This window comes from Pipistrellus kuhlii, unplaced genomic scaffold (genome assembly GCF_014108245.1).
Source record: "Pipistrellus kuhlii isolate mPipKuh1 unplaced genomic scaffold, mPipKuh1.p scaffold_m20_p_3, whole genome shotgun sequence".
Lineage (NCBI taxonomy): Eukaryota > Metazoa > Chordata > Mammalia > Chiroptera > Vespertilionidae > Pipistrellus > Pipistrellus kuhlii.
Window position 1 is genome coordinate 150,622,252 of NW_023425529.1, and position 21,380 is coordinate 150,643,631.

The 21,380-nt window shown below is 44.2% G+C and overlaps 1 protein-coding gene across 6 annotated transcripts in view; it reads right to left on the minus strand.

Annotated features, from left to right (window-relative positions):
• Positions 1 to 21,380, minus strand: part of STK24 (serine/threonine kinase 24) — a 100,763-nt gene that overhangs the window by 19,590 nt on the left and 59,793 nt on the right. For all 6 annotated transcript variants that reach the window (XM_045588752.1, XM_036456570.2, XM_036456568.1 and 3 more), the window contains 3 exons: positions 7,386 to 7,442; positions 2,052 to 2,160; positions 1,609 to 1,766 (listed from right to left, as the gene is read on the minus strand). In XM_045588752.1, coding sequence (XP_045444708.1) covers positions 1,609 to 1,766; positions 2,052 to 2,160; positions 7,386 to 7,442 — 324 coding nt within the window. The remainder of the gene's footprint in view (positions 1 to 1,608; positions 1,767 to 2,051; positions 2,161 to 7,385; positions 7,443 to 21,380) is intronic.

The following is a 21,380-nucleotide window of genomic DNA, read 5'->3' on the forward strand; positions in this document are numbered from 1 at the left end:
TGAATCAGTACGTGTGTGTGCGCCCAAATGGAACAGCCTGCATCTCTTCATGTGCTGCCCGACTTTGTCCAGATCCATGTGCTGCCCGACTTTGTTCAGATCTTTAAGTCAGAAGCTATGGAAGAATGGAAGGGAGAACTGAAAAGAAGCTGAGTTAAGTTTGTGTTATCAGGAGAGCAGAGTGCCCCTCTAAGAACATAAATTGCTTAGGCAAGCCTCGGAGAGGTGGCAGCCACTGGAAGGATATTTCACAAACCAGCTCGGAAAAGGGCTCTTTGTCAGGCACTGTTCTTAAGAAGAGCTGCTAGCCCAGAGTCACAACTAATGAGGGTATATGTGACATCATGCCTAAGGGCCCAGCCTTGGGAACCCCACTTCTGATAAGTCCCAAGGCTCAGGCATAGACATCAGTCTTATCTGCAATTTCCACACCTCCTGGGTCAACAAACCTGGGAAGAAATTGCACATAAGCGTATTTTCACACATGGTTCCCAGTAATGAGTCAATAAAAAACTTTTTTAAAATACAAAAATCTTTTTTAAAAAATAGCCACTGGGTATGATCCAAGCAAATCAAAGATTTAGCTTTTAACTAAGCCAGAGGGAAAGATAAATAAAGGTCAGTGACAGTTTCTTGAGCTCCCAAGCCAAGTGTGCATTCCCTGTGAGTTTGCACTTGTTAATCTACCTAAAAAGAATGCTGCAACTTCTACTGATCAGGTAAGAGCATTTGATCTTGGCAAGAACGCCAGGAACAAAGGTGGCAAAGCCCCACAGCAGAATCTCTTGATGCTCAGAGCTGCTGTTGGCAACACCCAGAGACCCTGCACTAAGGAGAAAGACACTAGGGAGGTCTCAGGCAGCCTCTTACTTTCTCCTTCAGCCTTTTCCTTTCTCCCTCTCCCTCTTTCTTACTCCTTCTCCCTCTCTCTAACATCAGTAAGCACATCCTCGGGTTAGCATTAAAAAAGCGAGAGGTTGGAAAAAGGGAATTATAATTCTGCCACGTGCTGGTTAGGAGCCTGTGAGAGTTAACATCCTAACTGGGTACTCAAAATACTGACAGGAAGGTTCTGTAGCAACCTCTAAAAGCATTATTCCGTTTTTGTGGGCTGTTTCTCTTGTGGGATCCTCTTTCTGTCCTTGTCCCTTAAATATCATTCAGAGTTCTGTCCTCAGCCCTCTTCCTTCACCCCCTCCACTCAGGCCTCGTCTATTTCCCATGGACAAACAGCCCCGGGGCCTCTCTGGGGACCCATGTCCCACATCGCTCTATTGGCTACACCCCACATCGCTGCCTTTACCCTGGCCACCGCCTTGATCCTCCGTCCCTCCACACCCACCTTCAAACACCCTTTTCTCAGTGCTCCACAGCGCCGCCACCAAGCAGACATTACGCTGAAAACCTCACCGACTGTGGACTGGGTAAATAAAGGGGATTGCATGATACAGCAGGAAGCAAGGAAGAAACCTGTTTTTAACCAAGGTCCAACGACTTTTATGACCTACTTCAAGGTGCCAGGCTTCACTCTCCCCGGAAGAGCTCTAAGGTGAAAATGCAAGAGGGGGAACGCTCCAGGCCCAGCGATGGTGAAGTGTCAGCTGTTACCTTTGAGTCGTAGGCTGACTGTTTGATGACTTCAGGTGCCATCCAGAAAGGGGTGCCCACGAAGGTATTTCTTTTTATCTGGGTATCCGTCAGCTGGCCTGCCACTCCAAAATCAGCCAGCTTCACCTCTCCGTGTTCAGAGAGCAGAACATTGGCAGCTGCAAAATAAAATCAAAATGCCTCTCGATGTCATTTGCTGTATTGTTCCATCCATTATCATTTTGGGAATGTTTCCGTCCTCCCCTCAGCGAGATCATGTGCTCAACAAGAACAGGCAACGAGGCTATGCTTCTGAGCAGGCCCCTCACACCCACCCCGGCATGCTGCAGGGACTCTGAGAATCACACGGACAGCCCCCGGAGGAGAGAAGCACAGCTTTCCTCTGCAGCACGGTCCTATCCGCCTGAGGTTTTCAACGGAATAAAAACAAGATGCTTTCTTACCTTTAATGTCTCGGTGAATTTTCTTCTCCGAATGCAAATAATCAAGTCCTTTCAATATTTCTCTTAATATAGTAGCAATCTGAGTTTCATCTAAAGGCCCAGGTTCTAACTAACAAACAAAAAAAGGTGTTAAAGTTACTTATATGATTCTCAGACATTTGAATTATAAAACAGTCAATACCCATGTTAAATGGACAATAATGAAAATCTACTTCAAAACAGGCATTTTGTCTAAACCAGTGGTCGGTAAACTCATTAGCCAACAAAGCGGCAAACAGTGGCTCTTGAGTCGCATGTAGTTTTCGAGCCACAGTTTGCCAACCACTGGTCTAGGAAATTAAAACCTCCTTAAAGGGCCCCAAAACAACAATAAAACAGAGAAAATGACTTTGCTGAGTGAAGCACAGGTGGCTAAAAACTAAAGTAGGGTAGGGCCAGCGAGAAAGTCAGTGGACAGCCCCACTGTGTTGGGCCATAAAGGGTTTTAGTCCAGAAAGCAAAAGCCCCGAGACTCCCAGTACCTGCTGGGTAATGGTAATCAAAGCACAGTGGTCCAAAGAGAAGGCCCAGGAGCCCACTGCTTCTGAGAATACCCCTGCACCAGAATTTTTTAAACTAAAATTTAAAGCTTGGGGAAAAACAGCTAATCCCAATGACTGGGATTTTTTGTTACATTTTATTTATTTTTATAAATGTATATGTTATATAACAAAAATAACATATTATATTATCCCAAATGACATAATTACCTCTGAAAACTTTTATTCTGAGAAACTCAGACATTTATAGTGACTCTTTGATATTGATAAATGTATAGTGTAAGGAAGAAATGTCAACTATATATATATATATATATATATATATATATATGACCTTTTCAAAAGGGGGGAAAAAATGGGTTCTAAAGCTCAGTTCAAATCGGGTAGATCCACCATCACTGGCAGAGTGGGAATTCAACCACAACTAAATAATTACATAATTAGTTCAGCAAAACCACCGAACACCCTCAAAAGAACTGGTCATGGACCTTTCAGACGGGGCGGTGGCAGAATTCTAATAGCCTATCAACTTTTCATCTGAACAACAGTCCTTAGGATTAGGTCTTCAGACTTGACAATGAATGCATCATAACCCAAACCCACACTTCTTAGCCCACACAATTCTGGGACATCACCAAGCATGCTTTAAAAAAGACAGATGCTTTAAAGCCTGGGGAATAAAAACTGAGACCCGCCTCGTTAGGTCGAGTTCTGCCTGACAGCACAAGGCAGGCAGTCCTTGGTGTGTGTCAGGCCCTGGCTGGGTGGTGGCAGCAGGGAAGTTAAGACCCCTTTCTGCTTTATGACAGCTGTACTCATGCCTGGAACCATCTTCTGGCTCATCTAGCGAGCTGTGCGGCCTTGCTCACTGGCCCAACCTGTCTACCCAAAACCCCACGAAGTCTGGGTGGAGGAGGGGACGTTCTCATCCTGTTGGCCCCTCGGATCCTGGCTGTGGGGCAGCAGGGCACACCTGTAATGGAGCAGCTCCTCGGTGCCTCACCTCAGCACTCAGGTGTGAGACAATGTGCTGCTCACTGTCGTTTTACTGGTGGTATATGCTCAGAGAAAGTCCCATTGCCTGGGCCAACTAGCCTGCAAGGAAGTATCCCAAATGCTAATCCAGATACTATCCAAGTTACCTCCGACTGAGGCAACAGGTCACACACTTTGTTCCACAGAACCTAACTGTTCCCAGTTATCGGACCCCAAGAGTCTTCTTTTTAAGAAACACACATTGAGACTACTGTTCCAAAGACACAATCTGGAAACCCTGTCTGTCTGCCTTCTCCACATCTACTTTTGAGTGTTCATAGAAAATACAAGTTTTAGCACTCAAAATGAGGAAAAGCCACTTTTCTCATAACCCAGGGGAAAGAGAAGGGCAGAGATGCTGGTGTGTTTGCTCTTATTCACGCCACCAGAACACAGTTGTTCAAAGTCCTATCACAGAGTGCAAGTCCACGCCCTCCTCCTCTCCACACAGAGCATTAGCAACATGGGGCTAGGCCGGGGCTTAATGTCAACCTCCCTCCTACCATTACCCAGTCTCTGGAAAGAAACAGCAGAGCAGCCTGGTGTCATCAGCTAAAAGAGATAAGAAGAGTTCAGTAAAACTAATAGAAAAATCTCTTCCTGGGTCACTGAGAACTGGCCCTTTTACATCTGGCCTACACACCAACCCCAATGACTTATTCTTTATCTGGGGAGTGAAGTGGATGTCCTTGGTGTCAAAACACACTATAAGTGGTATTATTCAGTTGCTTTCTCCATGACAGAAATCCTCACTAGTGGTAAGACAAGGTTGAGCTAAGTTCTCAGAGTCATATATTAGCATTCTCCACCATTAGCATTTATAGGCATTATAATATAATGGCAGTCTCTATCATTAAGAGAACTGTGAAATTTTCAAATAATTGTTATGAAGCAAAGATTATTGGCTGCATCTCACCTCTGGGTGACTGTAATTCTCCCCAAGTCTGTTCTCTCGGCCTTCCTCTGCAGCAGACACCATTAGCCAGGAACGTGGCTACTGAACAAGAAGCCACACCTGCCCACCTCTGCAGCAGCACGTACAGTCACGTGAGTAAGTTCTCCCCAGTGGAACATGAAAAGTGACACATGCCCCTTTCCCGGCCCTGGCCTTGGAACACTGGCAGCCAGAAAGCACGACTGAAGACCAGGAATGCCATGGGTTACAGATGGTAGGACCACCCACTAGTACAGGACCCTGGTGACCACATGGACTAGATACCACTGACCCCAACACATGGGAGGGAAATAAATTTCTATCTTGTGTGAGACACTGGGGCCCTACAACAGCAGCTTGGTCTAAACCTTAATGAATATGCTATCTCATTTTTTAAAAACATTTTGTGGATACATGTCCATGTTTGCCAAACATCTCTAAGTGGTATCAGATTTTATGTGACAATATCCTGGGTTCTTTTAATCTGTTATAAACATAAGGCCCTCTCAAAATAATATTAATAGTTTGCAATATGTAAAAGATAATTCTTGTAAAGTGTGTCTTCTACTCAAAGAGCTGAGGGCAGAGATAAGAAGTGGAGAAAGACACAGCGAGGTCAGAGGGAGGGGCAGGATGGCATGGATCAGGGAAGGCCACAGACTTTGTGCCTCATCACAAGGAGGTCCAAAGTCCAGCTCTGTTTGCGAGCTGGGACACCTAATCTGAGCGTCCTGTTTCCTCATCAATGAAAACGAGATTTGGGACATCCAAAAAGGATGCCTGGTTCTTGTCACCAGGGCCATTGAGAGTAAAGTAGATGGCAATTTGCTGGGGCTCTCATACGCCACAAGACTGTTTTTCAAATGGAGAGTTCTACATTTCCTACAACTGTAATGTCTAAAATTTCACAGACTTCAAGTCAAAGCTCCAAAGAAAGTTACCACTAAATAAGTAAATAACTGTGGCATTAATAATGAATAAATTATAGCATTTAGAAACTAGAATTGCTGCCCTGAAAAACTTAAGGTCAGACTAGAGTCCCCACAAACAACTTTATATATGCCACAAATGAAATTCACTTAAGATAATAGGAAATCTAATTAAACAAAATCAGATAATTTTCTACAGTCCTGAAGTATTTCCCAGAAGAGTAAAAAAATGAAATTCTTTGTGTGTGTGTATTTATGGAAAAGCAGTGAAGCAAGTCATAAAATTTATCCAGCTATTCTGTCACTGTTCCCATTTTAATGTAATGGTTCATATCATATTAAATATTTTTCTTGAAATTTCCTTTGAACATCATTTTGACCAACTGCTTTTATGGTTTATAACATTAGTTTTACCTTCCCAAAAAAAACTACGAATTGCTAACATTATAGTGAAAAAGCAAGCTCCTTTTAATCGGAGGGCACTTCTTTCCTTGGCGAATAAAACATATGCAGACTATAACCACTTCCCTCAGCTCTCATGCTGAGCAGTGAATAAATAATGCAGACCATCACCTGACAACTTTCCATCAGGCAGGACCCACCCTCTAATACCAAAATGATAGGTTAGGCCTGTCCCAGAAATCACCACTCACCCAAGGCCAGCTCTGGAGGACAGGTAGGAAAGAGGGCTGATGACATTAATTTCGCTGCATAGCCACAGGGACGGCAAGACGTCAAGTGCTAAACTACTGTGTGCAGTCTTTTAAGAACTGATTTTGCATATGCTGTGCTTCAAGGAATACTTAACAATGCCTATGACTGGCTGGTTGTTTCAGAGCATCTTGCCAGAGGCCAACATGTAAACTGTGTTTCACCATGAGAAGCAACTCCCAGACTGTGACTTTAAGGTCTTCCTATACCTAGCTCCCACTATCCCATGTGGGAGACAGTGGCGCACACTAACGGCGCAGTAGGTCCAGGCCAGGCAGCAGACAGGCACGGGTGCCGGCCCAGCTCCTCTGCAGCCCCTCTGTGTACCCTGCCCACTGCTCTGGTGTGAGCAGCGTGCTACAGGCCTCACACTCTGCCTGGGTCTTACTCTGAAAATGGTTTAATTTGTTAAAATCCTACTTCTAATTATATTGCCCACATATTTTGGAAGCTAAGTTACTATCTGAAATTTAAAACAATGATGGTATATTAGCTCTACAAAAAAAACAGTTTTGCCAAAACCGGTTTGGCTCAGTGGATAGAGCATTGGCCTGCAGACTGAAAGGTCCCAGGTTCGATTCCGGTCAAGGGCATGCACCTTGGTTGCGGGCACATCTCCAGTAGGGGGTGTGCAAGAGGCAGCTGACTGATGATTCTCTCCCATCAATGTTTCTGACTCTCTATCCCTCTCTCTTCCTCTCTGTGAAAAATCAATAAAATATATTTAAAAAAAACAAAAAAAAAACAACCAGTTTTGATGGGGGAGATAAGAGATCAAACGAAGGACTTGTATGCATGCATAACCAATGGAGGAAAAACTATGGGGAGGGAGGGCATGTTTGGGAGTTGTGGGGATGGGGATTGGTAAGGTATGTACACGTAATATCTTAATAAAAAAATTAAAAAAAACAGTTTTGGAAAACTAGCAAACTGATCTTCAGTAAGACAGTAACAGGCAAAATCCTTCTTAGCTTTTATGAATGAGTTCATGAGTTTCCCAAGAAACAACAAAACTGGTTTCAAAAGTAGACCTGTAATGTCAATAATACATCAGAAGCATAAATACATATTATAAGAAAGAGTTTGGACCATTTGTCATAGAACTTAGAGAAACGGAAATGTATAAACAGAATTACTTTCAAAATCAAGAAGAGCTTAATGCATCGGCTTCTGACATAATACTTACGAGATCTAGTGCGGAGCCTCCACCGAGATATTCCATTATTATCCACAACTTAGTATCCTACAAAAACAAAAAGGAGAGAAATTACTTTTAAAATGAGCAAAACCAGGAAAAATCATCTACAGGTATTTTTTGTTATTTTGAAACCGTAAAATTTTATAAATATACTAGTGGCCCAGTGCATTGATTTGTGCATCAGTGGGGTCCCTCAGCGGGGATCAGTGGACCTCCACACTGCTGCAGCCTGGCCTTACCCGCCAGCTTATCGGGCTCCAGCCACTGCCCACGTTGATCCCGCACAGCACGAAGCAGCAGGCGGCCAGGGAGAAGCCCGAGCCTGAGCTGGGCACAGCACCCCTCCCGCTCATCCCAGCCCCGCTGAACCTGCCACCGCTGCTGCTTGTGCATGCAGGGGGATTGTCCACAGGAGAGGCTCGTACTGTCTCAGCTGCACTTGCCAGCCATCAACCTGGCATCTGGCACACATCTGGCAGCTCAGCATTGCTCCCATTGAGGGAGCACACTGACCATAAAGGGGAAGCTCCTGCATTGAGTGTCTGCCCCCTGGTGGTCAGTGCATGTCATAGACACATGCCAATTATCTGATTGGTCATTTAGGCTTTTATATAGAGAGAAGATATATGCCATCAAGGAAAATGTGCCCAGCAAGCTGTGGGCAAGAGGCCTCCTGTGTCAGAGAGACTGCCGTGTCTGGCCAAGCCCTGTACCAGACCCTTCCAGACAGGTAACCAGACCTCCCCTAGACTAGCCATCTCTGAAGATGCAACAAGATGGGAACACAGGGGGCTCCACTCATAAACAACTCAGGCCATAACTCACAAGCATATTAAGGTTTGAGATCCAATCCCCAAAGCCAGTTCAGTCCAGCAACGGCCACACAGTCTCCCCCCGTGTCAGCCAGGTGCCCGGGCACACAATCCTGGGAGGAGGTCACTTCCTTTTCTGTGGCCTGCAGCTGTGATGCAGGGACTGACCCTCATCCCTGTGAGTAAAGGGAAAGGCAATGCTCCAAAGGAGGGGTGGTGGGCTAGCCAGCTAGCCTGAGATTCACAGAGGGCAGCCCATTTCTGACCCCCAGAAGCTACCATGCTCTCTCAGGGAGTTCCAGGAAAGGAGGCCCGTGCTAAACGAAGTCTGTGTCTGTCCACCTAGCTCCGCACCACCGGGGTGAGGTGCCATTTGTGACTCTGTCTTTTCCTTTTCTCTCTCATGCAGCTCCTAAAAATTCCAGCGTTCTCTTTTGAATCATAAATCCCAAACTGCTTCTCCCTTGAAAGAAGCAAGCAGATATCTGCACTGTTCTTCCCATATGGTGGTCAGGAAGACTCGTGCTTGGGAATGAGCCAGACCAGAATTGGGATTCTGACCCCTCCTTACAAGCTGAGGGGCCTGGGAAGGTATTTTCTCTCTAAGCTTCTGACCCATGCTCAGCTAAGTGCCAGAACAGAACAACAGCTGGTGACACGAATAACCCATAACAGCACCGATGGGAGGTAACCCTTCAGTGATACTGTGGGGGCTGACCCATCGCAGTGCTAGTGGTGTTCTGGCCCACTGCCTGGGAGCCACGTCCATGGGTGTGCTTGTATCAGCAAGATTCATTGCTAACTCAGTATTTTATGGTAGCTTTCGTGTGCAACAAAACAGGATAGAAAAACAAAACCTCTTCCACGTTCCTGTATCTTCAGGACAGTACTGTGCATTTGCCCTTCAGATCATCCCCAAGAAGGACCCTCTGTCGAGTGCCATGGATTCCTGGTTCTAGTAACAGGACTCTGACTTCTCGACCATTTCACCTCACCAGTTCCCTGTCAGGAAAACCCTCACTGGCACCATATGCTGAACAGACTTTTGCTTTAGACCACATGTGTCAAACACAAGGCCCGCGGGCCAAATCTGTCCCGCCAGGCCTTGCAATGTGGCCCGCACCGCGCTGTCATCATTGCATTCCGCTGCGTTTCCATCACAATGACAGTTTATGACTGTTCAGTAAACCATTCGGCCCGCGATTTAGGCTGGATTTTAGATTTTGGCCCCTTCTCTGATTGAGTTCAACACCCCTACTTTAGACCTACTGGTCTGATTTCCCTTTTAGATTTACTTTTCTACGCGCCACGGACAGTGCCTAGCACCCTCGAGCTCAGGAAGGCTACCTGTGGTGCTCTGCAGCCAAGGAAGGGTCAATCACACCAACTGCACTCACTAAGTGAGGCACTTGTGTCTACTCTGCACTTGCAAAAAAAAAAAAAGCCCTTCTAAAATTTAAAACAAACCCTGACATCTGAAGTCAATTCTATAATATCCTAGATAGACAGTCCACATTTGACTGTATATAGAACACTTACAAGCTTTTAAATGACCTTGACTACTAATATGGTGAAGACAATTTAAGTCTAGGTTAGAGAAGGCACAGAAAAAAGCTTAAATGATGAGTTTGGAATCCACCTTATACATACAAAGAGCTCCTCACTTAACAACCACTCAAGGGCATCTGCCTTGAACAGGCTCAATCACCTCCTGGTCCTAACTTAAAGAGAACTTCCTATCAAAAAGAGTGATCTCCAACCTTCTTCTCTGTTCACAAATATGCCCAATGGCAGATCTCTCTAACACTTGCTACTAGAGAACATTGTGTTGCTCTTTCAGAGCATTCCGAAAGCATCCTGTCTGGTAGCTAGAAATAAACTATTCCAGGCAACGCCCAATACCATTTTTGATGACATGGGAAATTTAAATTGTTTTCCTCTAAGGCAGTGGTTCTCAATCTTAATGCCGCGACCCTTTAATACAGTTCCTCATGTTGTGGTGACCCCCAACCATAAAATTATTTTCGTTGCTACTTCATAACTGTAATTTTGTTTCTGTTAATTAATCGTAATGTAAATATCTGTATTTTCCGATGGTCGTAGGTGACCCTGCTAGCAGTTCTCAACCTTAGGCTCTACAACCGCTACTGTAGAGCCTAAGACCATCGGAAAACATAGACATTTACATTACGATTACTTAACAGAAGCAAAATTACAATTATGAAGTAGCAAAGAAAGTAATTTTATGGTTGGGGGTCACCACAACATGAGGAACTGTATTAAAGGGTCGTGGCATTAGAAAGGATAAAAACCACTGCTCTCAGAGAACTTCTACTCAGTCCTTTTTTTTTTTTTAACAGAGCTGTTTGCCCCAGCTCACATCTCTTTTATTATTTTATGGGCATTAAGGGCAAGTTTACAAGAGCAAGATAAACTCTCAGCAGGTCTGTAATCTCTCCTCACGCACTCCCCACTGCAGGGAGCTGTGCAATAGGACACCCTGGGAACAGGCTTTGCTGACTCTGCAGATTCCAGTGTCACCACACTGCTTCCTGGAACAAGACACAAGTGACCACACCTTGCCTGTCATTCCAAAGCTCCATCCTGGGTTAGCCTAGCAAGTAACTACCTACCTACCAAGGAAACGAAACAACACTTTAAAGCACTATTCCTCCCTTACAGAGATCAGTGACCCATTCCCAGTGTTGTCCTAATACCACAGAGGACATTAGAGCAATAGCAGGACAACTGGCAAACCGGCTGCTCCCCAGCTAAAAGGCTAAAGCCCCACCCTGTCACTGTAGGGACTCCGCCTTTCTGGGGAGGAAGATGCAGTAAAAAGACCAGCCGGTTTCTATTTTCATCCAGCTGCTTCCTGGTACCAGACCTGCTGGGGTATGAATGCTATTATGTAAACATGAAGTCCACCAGATTCAAGGGCACTTAGGAAACAGCAGTGGGTCCTTTTTTCAGGCCACAGCATTTTGAGTGCCTTAGCCTAGGTCCTGTGACTAATGTGCTTTTATTCCATCAGCACCACTAATCCACTAATTGGGGAATAAAATGCAAATTGTATCGGAAAAGGTTCCACTGGCCACCGCCTCTGGCCTAGACTTGCTTTCTGACCTCACTGGGTGTGTCACTCATCTTGCCAGTCCCCACTCACTCCTGGCTGAGATGCCACTGAGCAGCTTTTCCCAGGGGCGAGCACTGGGAGGCAGCAGTAAGCACGGTGAGCACCTGCCTTCGCACAGGGAGCTTGTCTTCCAGAACTGAAGACAACCTTCGACGCTGCTTGACTAACTATAACTCACAGGTGGGTGCCATGAGAGGGCATAGCAGGGACCTGGCAGCTCACATCAGAACCTGAATGATGGATGAGCTGGCCCTGGGGTCGGGGAAGAAGTGGAGGGAGGGGACCAGGGGAAGAAATGCGGGTCAGCATCCAGGTGGCAGGAGTGAAGCTGCAAGGCAGGGAAGAGGCAGCATCAAAGACCTAATGGAAAGAGCACAAGGAAGGGCGAGTGGACAGTGACAGAGAAAGGCCAATCTTGTAGTAGCTGGGGGTAAACATGTCAGACTTTCTCCTAAGGCTGTGGTCGGCAAACTGCGGCTCTTTGGCCCCTTGAGTGTGGCTCTTCCACAAAATACCACGGCCTGGACAAGTCTATTTTGAAGAAGTGGCATTAGAAGAAGTATAAAGAATTGGGCTCTCAAAAGAAATTTCAATCGTTGTACTGTGGATATTTGGCTCTGTTGACTAATGGAGTTTGCCAACCGCTGTAACCTAACGCACTGAAGGGTACCAAAGCAATGCTCGTTTGGCAAGCACTCAACGTGTGTGGAGAAGTGGCTGGAAATAGTTAAAGGCTCGTGTATGGTCTGGGGAAAGGTGAAGGCAAAGGTGAGTGTGACATCGTCAGGAGAGGCTTGGGAAGCAGAAATGACAGGGCTGGTAGTGCGAAAGGAGATCAAAGCGACTCTGGCTTTCCTCACTTAAATGAACATCTGGCAGTGCTGTCTACTGACAGGAAGCCCACGGGAAGGAGGTACAGGGTACAATTTGAGCGGTTTGACATAAAGGTGTCCACCAACACTATAGAGTAGGGGTGTCGAATCAATCTCTTAAGAAACAACAACAAACTCCTGATTTTAAAATATCTGAGAGCTTCTACTAAATTCTGTCATGACTTCCAAACTCTGGCTTGGTGAATGAGTGCCCTTCACAAGCATGTACCCTGTCTCCCCACCTCATTTCCACATGCTCTGCTCCGCGGCCCCAGAATGCACCCCAGTCCAACACCTGCAGGTTCTGCACAGGGGCTCTCTCTGCGAGGCTCCCTGCAAGTCCAGTTCACAGGGCAGTTCTCTGAGGATACTAACACAAGGGTACCCATCTCCCTCCTTCATTCTCTACCCCCAAGCACTGTCCTCACCTTCCTCTCACCTCAGAGAGAGGGCTATCTCATACTCCGCCCCTCAGGAATGTGTGCAGCTACACCAGGATCTCTCATCCTTGACACTGACATGTGGGCAACAATTCTCTCTGTGGGCACTGCCTGGTGCCCATAGAGGATAGCAGCATCCCTGGCTCTCTACTCACTAGGTCTCCAGTTCTGATGACCAAAGGTTCTCAGACATTTCTGATGGCCTCAAAGAGCCAAAATCACCCTCACTGAAAGCCACTGCACTGTATGATCAAGTGCTACTAGACCCGAAGCACTGACTAGTAATTCCCTCCTCATTCCAGCCCTGTGAGTTTTGCATACAGGAACTCTGAAACCTCCAGCTAGAAGACTATCACTTACTTACCAGGAAACACCCAAGCTTTGGATTCCTCAGCCCTAAAAAAAAAAAAAGTAATAATCTCCATGTTTCTAAACCTCCCAGTTCAATTGACAATAAAATGAGATAATGAATGTGAAATCACTCTGCAAAGTTCAAAGTTCTAAACACATGCAAAGTAGTATTAGCTTATCAACATCATCACCCATAAATGCCTTAAAATAACCTGCAGAAACTCAAACAGCCCAATTAACAACACCAAATAGTATTTATCTGCGTGGGAGTGTATAAGGAAAAGAAAATCTGGAACAATGATTCATACAGATTCTATACTGGGATTAAAGAAGAATTACTGCTCTCCCAGCCTTGAGGCAAGGTCTGGTCAAAGACACACTTGGCCTGTTCTCAGTGACTCGAGGACCACGCTGTCCCTGCCTGGATGTGCAGGCACTGCCCCCGTAATCCTGTGAGGCACTCTAAGGGAAATAAATCAGAAGAGTTCTTAAAATAAGAATAATTTTCACCATAATAATTTCATTTTTTAAAAATTCCCTCAAACAACATAAATCATGAATGTTCCTATATGGGGAAAGAAATGGCTTATTTAATTAATTCAGGATTCACAATGTAAAAGGTACACAGAGGGAAGACCAGGGAAGACACTGAGAGAAGATGTCCACCTGCAAGCCAGGCCTGAGAGAAAACCAGCTGGGACTACCTCAGACTCCCAACCTCCAGGGTTGTGGGGAAATGAATTTCTGTTGTTTAAGCCATGCCATTTGGTGGTACTTCATTATGGCAGAAAATGAGGACAGTCATCAACCCATAAATGGAAAATAATGGTATCTCAAGGAGTTCATCTTTCTCTTACTGTAAGGTTAAATAAACACTTTTATATATTGGAGGGCTGTGTTTATTTTATATGAACCCTTAATTCATTTCCTCTGTCCATTTTTTTTTACTGGGTTACAGGCCTTTGTTAAAAATGGGAGCTTCTAACATTAGCCTTCTGCGCCGAAACCGGTTTGGCTCAATGGATAGAGCGTCGGCTTGGGGACTGAAGGGTCCCAGGTTCGATTCCGGTCAAGGGCATGTACCTTGGTTGTGGGCATATCTTCAGTAGGGGGTGTGCAAGAGGCAGCTGATCGATGACTCTCTCTCATTGACGTTTCTAGCTCTCTATCTCTCTCTCTTCCTCTCTGTAAAAAAATCAATAAAATATATATATATTTTTAAAATAAATAACATTAGCCTTCTGCAACATGATTTGCAAACCAGCATTTTCCTCATTTGTCTTTCGGTTTTGCTTTTGGTAGTTTTTGCTTGCAGAAATTAATTTAATGGCAACACAGCATCAATAATGACGCCACTTATAGGCAATCTGAATTGTTGACAACTGCTTCCTAAGAAGCTGTGCTGGTGACTGAAAATGGGGGCTCCCTTTTCAGGGGAAAGAAGGCTTGACAGACAACAACAGATGACAGGAAGGTTAAAACAAGGTAAACAAGACAGGGTAAGTTTCCACACAGTTAACAAGATTTTTCACACAGAAATTCTAAAATGAAGTTAAGTCCACTTTGCATCTACACTGCATCCAAATTCATTAGCCAAAATAAAAGGTTGAGCCCAAGAATCGTCTAAAGTACAGCAGGTTTTATTAAAATACGAGTGGCCCAGTGCACCGATTCGTGCACACTGAAAGGACATTAATTAGAATGCCTGGAGTGGCGCCACAGCTTGAAGGGAGTCTGCACAGTGAGCGAGGTCCCCCTGGCAGGTGGGGTCCCTCAGCCTGGCCTGTAGGGATCGAGCCAAAACTGGCTCTCGGACATCCCCCGAGGGGTCCCAGAGTGCGAGAGGGCACTCTGCAAAGTTGTTGTCATACAGGGTGTGGAACGCAAATGCAAGTGTGTAGTAAACCAGATTCAGGAATCATGAGGCGCCACAAGGAATCAGGCTCCCTTCCTCTCTGGTTCCGGGATGAGTCACCTGAGAACCATGCATCTTCCAAGAACCGCCACTGCCGATTCACTGCAGCTCAGCAGCTCCTGCATTGAGCATCTGCCCCCTGGTGGTCAGTGTGCGTCATAGGTACCCGTTAGTCGGCCAGTCACTTAGCCTTCTGGGTGGATGGATGGATGGATTAATGGGGTAAGACTTCCTTAACAATATGGTTTTTAAAACAAAGATACTTAAAACTTGTTTCCTGTTTCACTGATGCTACCATTTCTTAAGTAATTTAGACAGCTACTATGAACATAGTATATATCTAGACTCTGACTTTAAAAAACTTTTCATAATAGAAAAAGTGGACAAATAACTACAATCAGATAGCCTGCACGGGGTGCAACAAAAGAGATCCAAAATGCCATGGGTGTTCAGAGAGGCCCATCTGAACTGAATGAGGAGAAGGCTTAGATGAGACTCAAAGAGAGAAGTGGTATTTGAGCTGCAACTTGAAGAACTAAGGCAAAATAAACACTATTAAAATGTCCATACTACCCAAAGCAATCTACAGATTCAATGCAATCCCCATTAATATACCAACGGCATATTTCACAGACCTAGAAAGAACTCTCCAAAAATTCATCTAGAATAAAAAAATAAAAACCCTTATAACCACAGCAATCCTGAGAAAAAAGAATAAAGTTGGAGGGGTCACGTTACCACATATCAAGCTATATTACCAAGCCATGGTTCTCAAAACTGCCTGGTACTGGAAAGAGAACAGAAAAGAGAACCCAGAAATGGACCCAAGCCATTATGCTTAATTAATATTTGACAAAGGAGGCAAGAGAATACAATGGGGTAAAAAAAAAAAAAAAAAAGTTTCTTTAATAAATGGTGCTTGGAAATTTGAACAGATACATGCAAAAAAAAAATGAAATTAGACCACCAACTTACAACATACACAAAAACAAACTCAAAATGGCTAAAGGACTTGAATGTAAGATGGAAAACCATAAAGATCTTATAAGATTCCATAGCCAGCAAAATAGCAAACATATGTCATAGCAATCTCTTTACAGACACAGCCCCTAGGGCCGTGGTCAGCAAACTGTGGCTTGCGAGCCACATGCGGCTCTTTGGCCCCTTGAGTGTGGCTCTTCCACAAAATGCCATGGCCTGGGCGAGTCTAATTTGAAGAAGTGACACTAGAGAAGTTTAAGTTTAAAAAATTGGGCTCTCAAAAGAAATTTCGTTGTACTATTGATATTTGGCTCTGTTAACTAATGAGTTTGCAGACCACTGGTCTATACAAATGGGGCTACATCAAAATAAATTTTCTGCACAGCAAAATAAACCATCAACAAAACAACAAGAAAGCCCACTGCATAGGAGAACATATTTGCCAATGTTATCTTCGATAAGGGTTTATTCTCCAAAATTCAATACAACTTAACAAAAGGAAGATTAATGATCCAATCAAAAAATGGTCAAAGGAACTAGACACTTTTCGAAAGAGGACATACAGAAGGCCCAGAGACATATGAAAACATGCTCAAAGTCACTAATCATTTGAAAGATGCAAATCAAAACAACAATGAGATACCATCTCACACCTATCATAATGGCTATCAACAAATCAACAAACGACAAGTGCTGGCGAGGATGTGAAGAAAAAAGAACCCTCGTGCACTGCAGGTGGGAATGCAGACTGGTGCAGCAATTATGGAAGACAGTATGGAATTTCCTCAAAAATTTAAAAATGGAACTCCCATTTGGCCCAGTAATCCCATTCCTAGGACTGTATATCCCAAGAAAACAGAAACACCAATCAGAAAGGATATATGCATCCCTATGTTCACAGCAGCACAATTTACAATAGCTAAAATTTGGAAACAGCCTATGTGCCCATCAGCAGATGAGTGGATTAAAAAACTGTGGTACATCTAATGGAACACTACGCCACTATTATCATAAAACGAAGGTTTTTTTTGCAACAGCATGGCTGGAACTGGAGAGCATTATTGCTAAACGAAATAAGCCAATCAGAGAAAGATAAATATCACATGATCTCATTCATATGTGGGATATAACGATCAACATAACTTGATGAACAAGAATAGATAGATCTAGAGACAAGTGGTAGGGGTGGGAGCATTAGAAAGCAACCAAAGGACTTATATGCTTGCATATTAGTATAACTAATAGACACAGACACTGGGACAATGGGGGCTTACCTGGGCTGGGAAGGGGTGAGGGGGTCAATTGGGGAAAAGGAGACATATATAAAACTTTAGACAAAATAATAGTAATAAAATTAAAAATAGGAAAAAGTACTAAGGCTGACTGGGGCAGGGTGACGGGTGTTTCTGGCAGATTCCTGGGGATGGTCAAGGAATAAACAAGTGATCCTGTTCAGCTAAGTAGGTGAGGATAATGCCAGTTGGTGGAGTTTCAGCTTAACTTAATAAGCAATGGGGAAATCAAAACTTTCAGACAGGAGGATAAGTAACCTACATGATAGAATGAATGAGCAGGTCAGGGTGAGACCTGGAGACATTCTAGAAGTGGCCTGATGAGTGTTTCCGCTAGTGTGAGCCGCAGTGAGGACTCCAGGAATACAGATAGGAAGGTCAGAAAGAGGACAAGTAGGTGGACAGGGGAGGGAAGCCGAGATGGCTCTTTGTACTTTTGCAATATTGATGGGGCAGTCTGGTAGACACACCAGAGCAACAGTTGAAAAATATGGTTTTGGAGTTTGGGAGAGAGGTTGGAACCAGCCCAACGATGGTAACTGATAGTGAAATGTAGTGTGTGGAGCCTATTGGGTTAGTATGAAGATGACTTTAAGCTGAAAACACCTATTTACTAGATGCAGAAAGAAGACTGCTAGGAGCTTCCCTGATCAGACTAAAGCAGCAATCTCTGGGAGGCGAGGCTGTATAAACCTCCTCTTTGGGGAAGGGCCTACTCTCAAGAGGAAGAACAGAATAAATCTACCATAAACACCCCTGGCCGGAAGGAGGAAGCAGGACCTTTCAGTAGAGTGAGCAGCACATTATTTTATCAGCTGTAAAACCCCATTTGTCTTTCCTAAAGAAACACATTTGTTCTTCCCCTCCCTTTTCCTTAATTAGTATATAAGCCTCTATCATTATCAGTTAATGAATATGCACACTTATAAACTTTTCTCCTGTTAATCTGGCTCTTGTCATTTTAATTTGCGCCCAGGTAAAAAGAGGGTGGAGGAAAAGTTGTTTTCCTTTCTAACAAGTGATATATAGCAATATTTTTAAGTGAAGGGGTGCTCAGAATATACAAGTAGGTTTACAGTTGTATGTGAAACAGTTTATTTCTTATATTATTTATTCTTGTATTATGTCTTTTTTTCTATAAGAATAACTATAAGCCTACTTTTGCCCACCCCTGTATGCGAGTCGTCCCAGGTAAATAAAGGTCAGTCCCTATCACTTTACTAATCCTTACATAATAAGATGATCCCACAAGCACAGAACATTAAATCCCTTTGAGTCACTTTCCCCATTGGCTACCCTACTTCTCAAGTGCATCTTGAACGTGTGTGTTACCTCAGCAACACAACTGAAGGCTGGGGAGGAATGACACAGCAGCTGTGGGTCTGTAACAGGCTCCAATAGAGAAGAAGGCCTTACGTTTAAAAAACAAAAAAATGGAATTTCTGTGGAAAGTGATATCTGTCGATACTGTCTGAAGAGGCTGCTGGAGAGAAAGAGCGAGGTGAGCACCGGCCTGAAGCACAGGGCATGGACTGCAGCTCAGAAAGCCTGTGACTGGCCTGGCTGGAGCAGCAGAGGAGGACCACGCCGTGGTGTGCCTTTTGTGTGTTAGGCACAGTGCTGGGTGCCCATGTACACACCTTATTTCCACTAGTGCTCAGCACATCCTATGAAGCAGCTGCAATAGGCCCAGGCCCTAGAAAAGGAGCCAGAAGAGTAAATGAACTTGCAGATCCAAGAATGCAGCAGGTCCTGAAGCCCTCAGCTGGCCTCACCACCTCTCATCCCATTAGCACAGCCCTTCTCTGCTCAGCCCAAAGCAATCCTGAGGCACCCAGATGGAAGGGGAATAATTCCGCACACCAAGGGTAAGTGCACTGATGAGGAAAGGGGTGGGGGCAGGAGATCCCAGGCTTCCCTCTCTCTTCCCAGGCCTTGATGGGGGGACAAAGGCAAGGAGAGTCTTCTGGTGCTGGAAACAACCGTGAAATGGGAGAAAGGCCACTATATGTAATTAAAAATAAGGTTGTACACTAAGACCTGAAACAGCACAAAGGGAAATAAAGTAACGGTAAATTACTGGATCAAATCCTTAGCCCAAACAAACAAACAAAACAAAACATGATGTTGGAAACAACACATACACCAGAAACTACAGTAAAGAGCCAAAGGAAAACTGACAGCACTATGTATTCCTATTACCAAGCCGGGAAAAAAAAAAAAAAAAAATGTTCATCCCAAAAGTTAGGAAGGAAGACAGAAGCCTAAGGAAAGGAACCAACCTAAAGAAAGTAAAGAAATAATAAAGATAAAGATACATGTATAATTAGTAGAAAATAATAAGAATATACATTAATTTTTTTAAATAACAACCTCCTATGTCTATAATCAAGAACAAAATCGAGACAAACGAACAGACAGCTGGAAGTTCAAATGATTTTGTCCTTGAATAAAACAGAGTATTTTAGCAACTGTCCTGACCCACAGGACTTTTCATGACATCACAACATAATACTTACACCTGGAAAAGGGCCAGGAGGCGGAGATTCCTGCTAAGGCATTGGTCGGCAAACTCATTAGTTGACAGCGCCAAATATCAACAGTATAAGGACTGAAATTTATTTTGAGAGCCAAATTTTTTAAACTTAAACTTCTTCTAACGCCACTTCTTCAAAATAGACTTGCCCAGGCCATGGTATTTTGTGGAAGAGCCACACTCAAGGGGCCAAAGAACCGCATGTGACTCACGAGCTGCAATTTGCCGACCACTGTGCTAAGGAATGGACAAAACTCCCAGGAAGAGGGAGGGTACTATGGCAACCAGTGCTTTTTTCTATGTGCAGGGGCACAGTGCTGCCTGGGCACCAAGAGGGTTATTTCTAGAGAAGAAAAAGGTGCTTTTGGAAATGAACTTTATGTGTGGACAGGTAACATTTTTTCATCTGATTTTCTAATACCGCCTGCCCCCATCCCCCACCCCCCAACTCTCAGGATTTGCTCAGCACAGCTCAGCTTGGCCTGCAGCGTTTTCAGGCCTGAACTTGCCTTGGTATCTGTACTCCTTAACAACCAGTCAGCCTTGGTTTGACAGAAACTTGAAAGGACAGGGAGAGGTCAACTCTCACTTTCTTGCAGGAGAAGTGCTGTCCTCCCAGGCCATCTTCCATCCCCTCTGACCACCAGGGGCCACTCAGCTGTGACCAGTGTTGGGTGGCGACACTCACTGAAGGAGGGGAGGGCCGAGACCTCCACAGGACTAGGGAGGACCACATTCTCCTTCACAATGGGGGGCCCCAGAATTTCTAGTGTCTTTCTGCCGGTCAAGGAGGTGGGGTCCACACCACCATTTTGCATTCATGCAAAGCAGTGCCACCTCACAAGTTATTAAATACCTTCATAGAGAGTATTTCATTTGATGTAATCATAATGTCTACTTAAGTAACCTCATATATATATATATATATATATATATATATATATATGAGATTAAAACCTACATATACATATATATACATATACATATATATTGTATATATATGTATATATATATATATATGTATATATATATATATATTCCCCCCCCCCCCCCCCCCGAGAGAAAGTGAGAGGGTGAGATAGAAACATCAATGATGAGAGGGAATCACTAATCAGCTGCTTCCTGCACGTCCCCTACTGGGGATGGCGCCCACAACCCAGGCATGTGCCCTGACCAGGAATTGAACCATGACCTTCTGGTTCATGCATCGAAACTTAACCACTTGAGCTACAAGCAGCTGGACTGTCTTAACATTTTACAAATTAAGATATCTAGTCAATGGGAAGAAAGGAGAGCAACTGGGACTCAAATTCAGATATTGTGACACTGAATCAGAAACCTAAGCCAGAATCACAATAAAAAAATCATGACTTCTAAGCAATTTCTAAAGAATTCCAGTGAGCAAAATACATTCTGATGTAACTATTCTTAACATTTAACTGTTTCAGGAATCAAGGAACTCTAATCTGCTAAAAGGTGCAGCAATTTAAAAATGTATGCTATAATTTGAGGGATTCACACACAGCCCTCCATCATGCCCCGTTTAAGAATTATTGCCCTAATGTCCTTTAATAAATTGGAGAAAACACTGGGCATTCCCTATAAAGCTCTTCTTGGGGCATAAGTCACAGGATTATCTCTTCTGGTA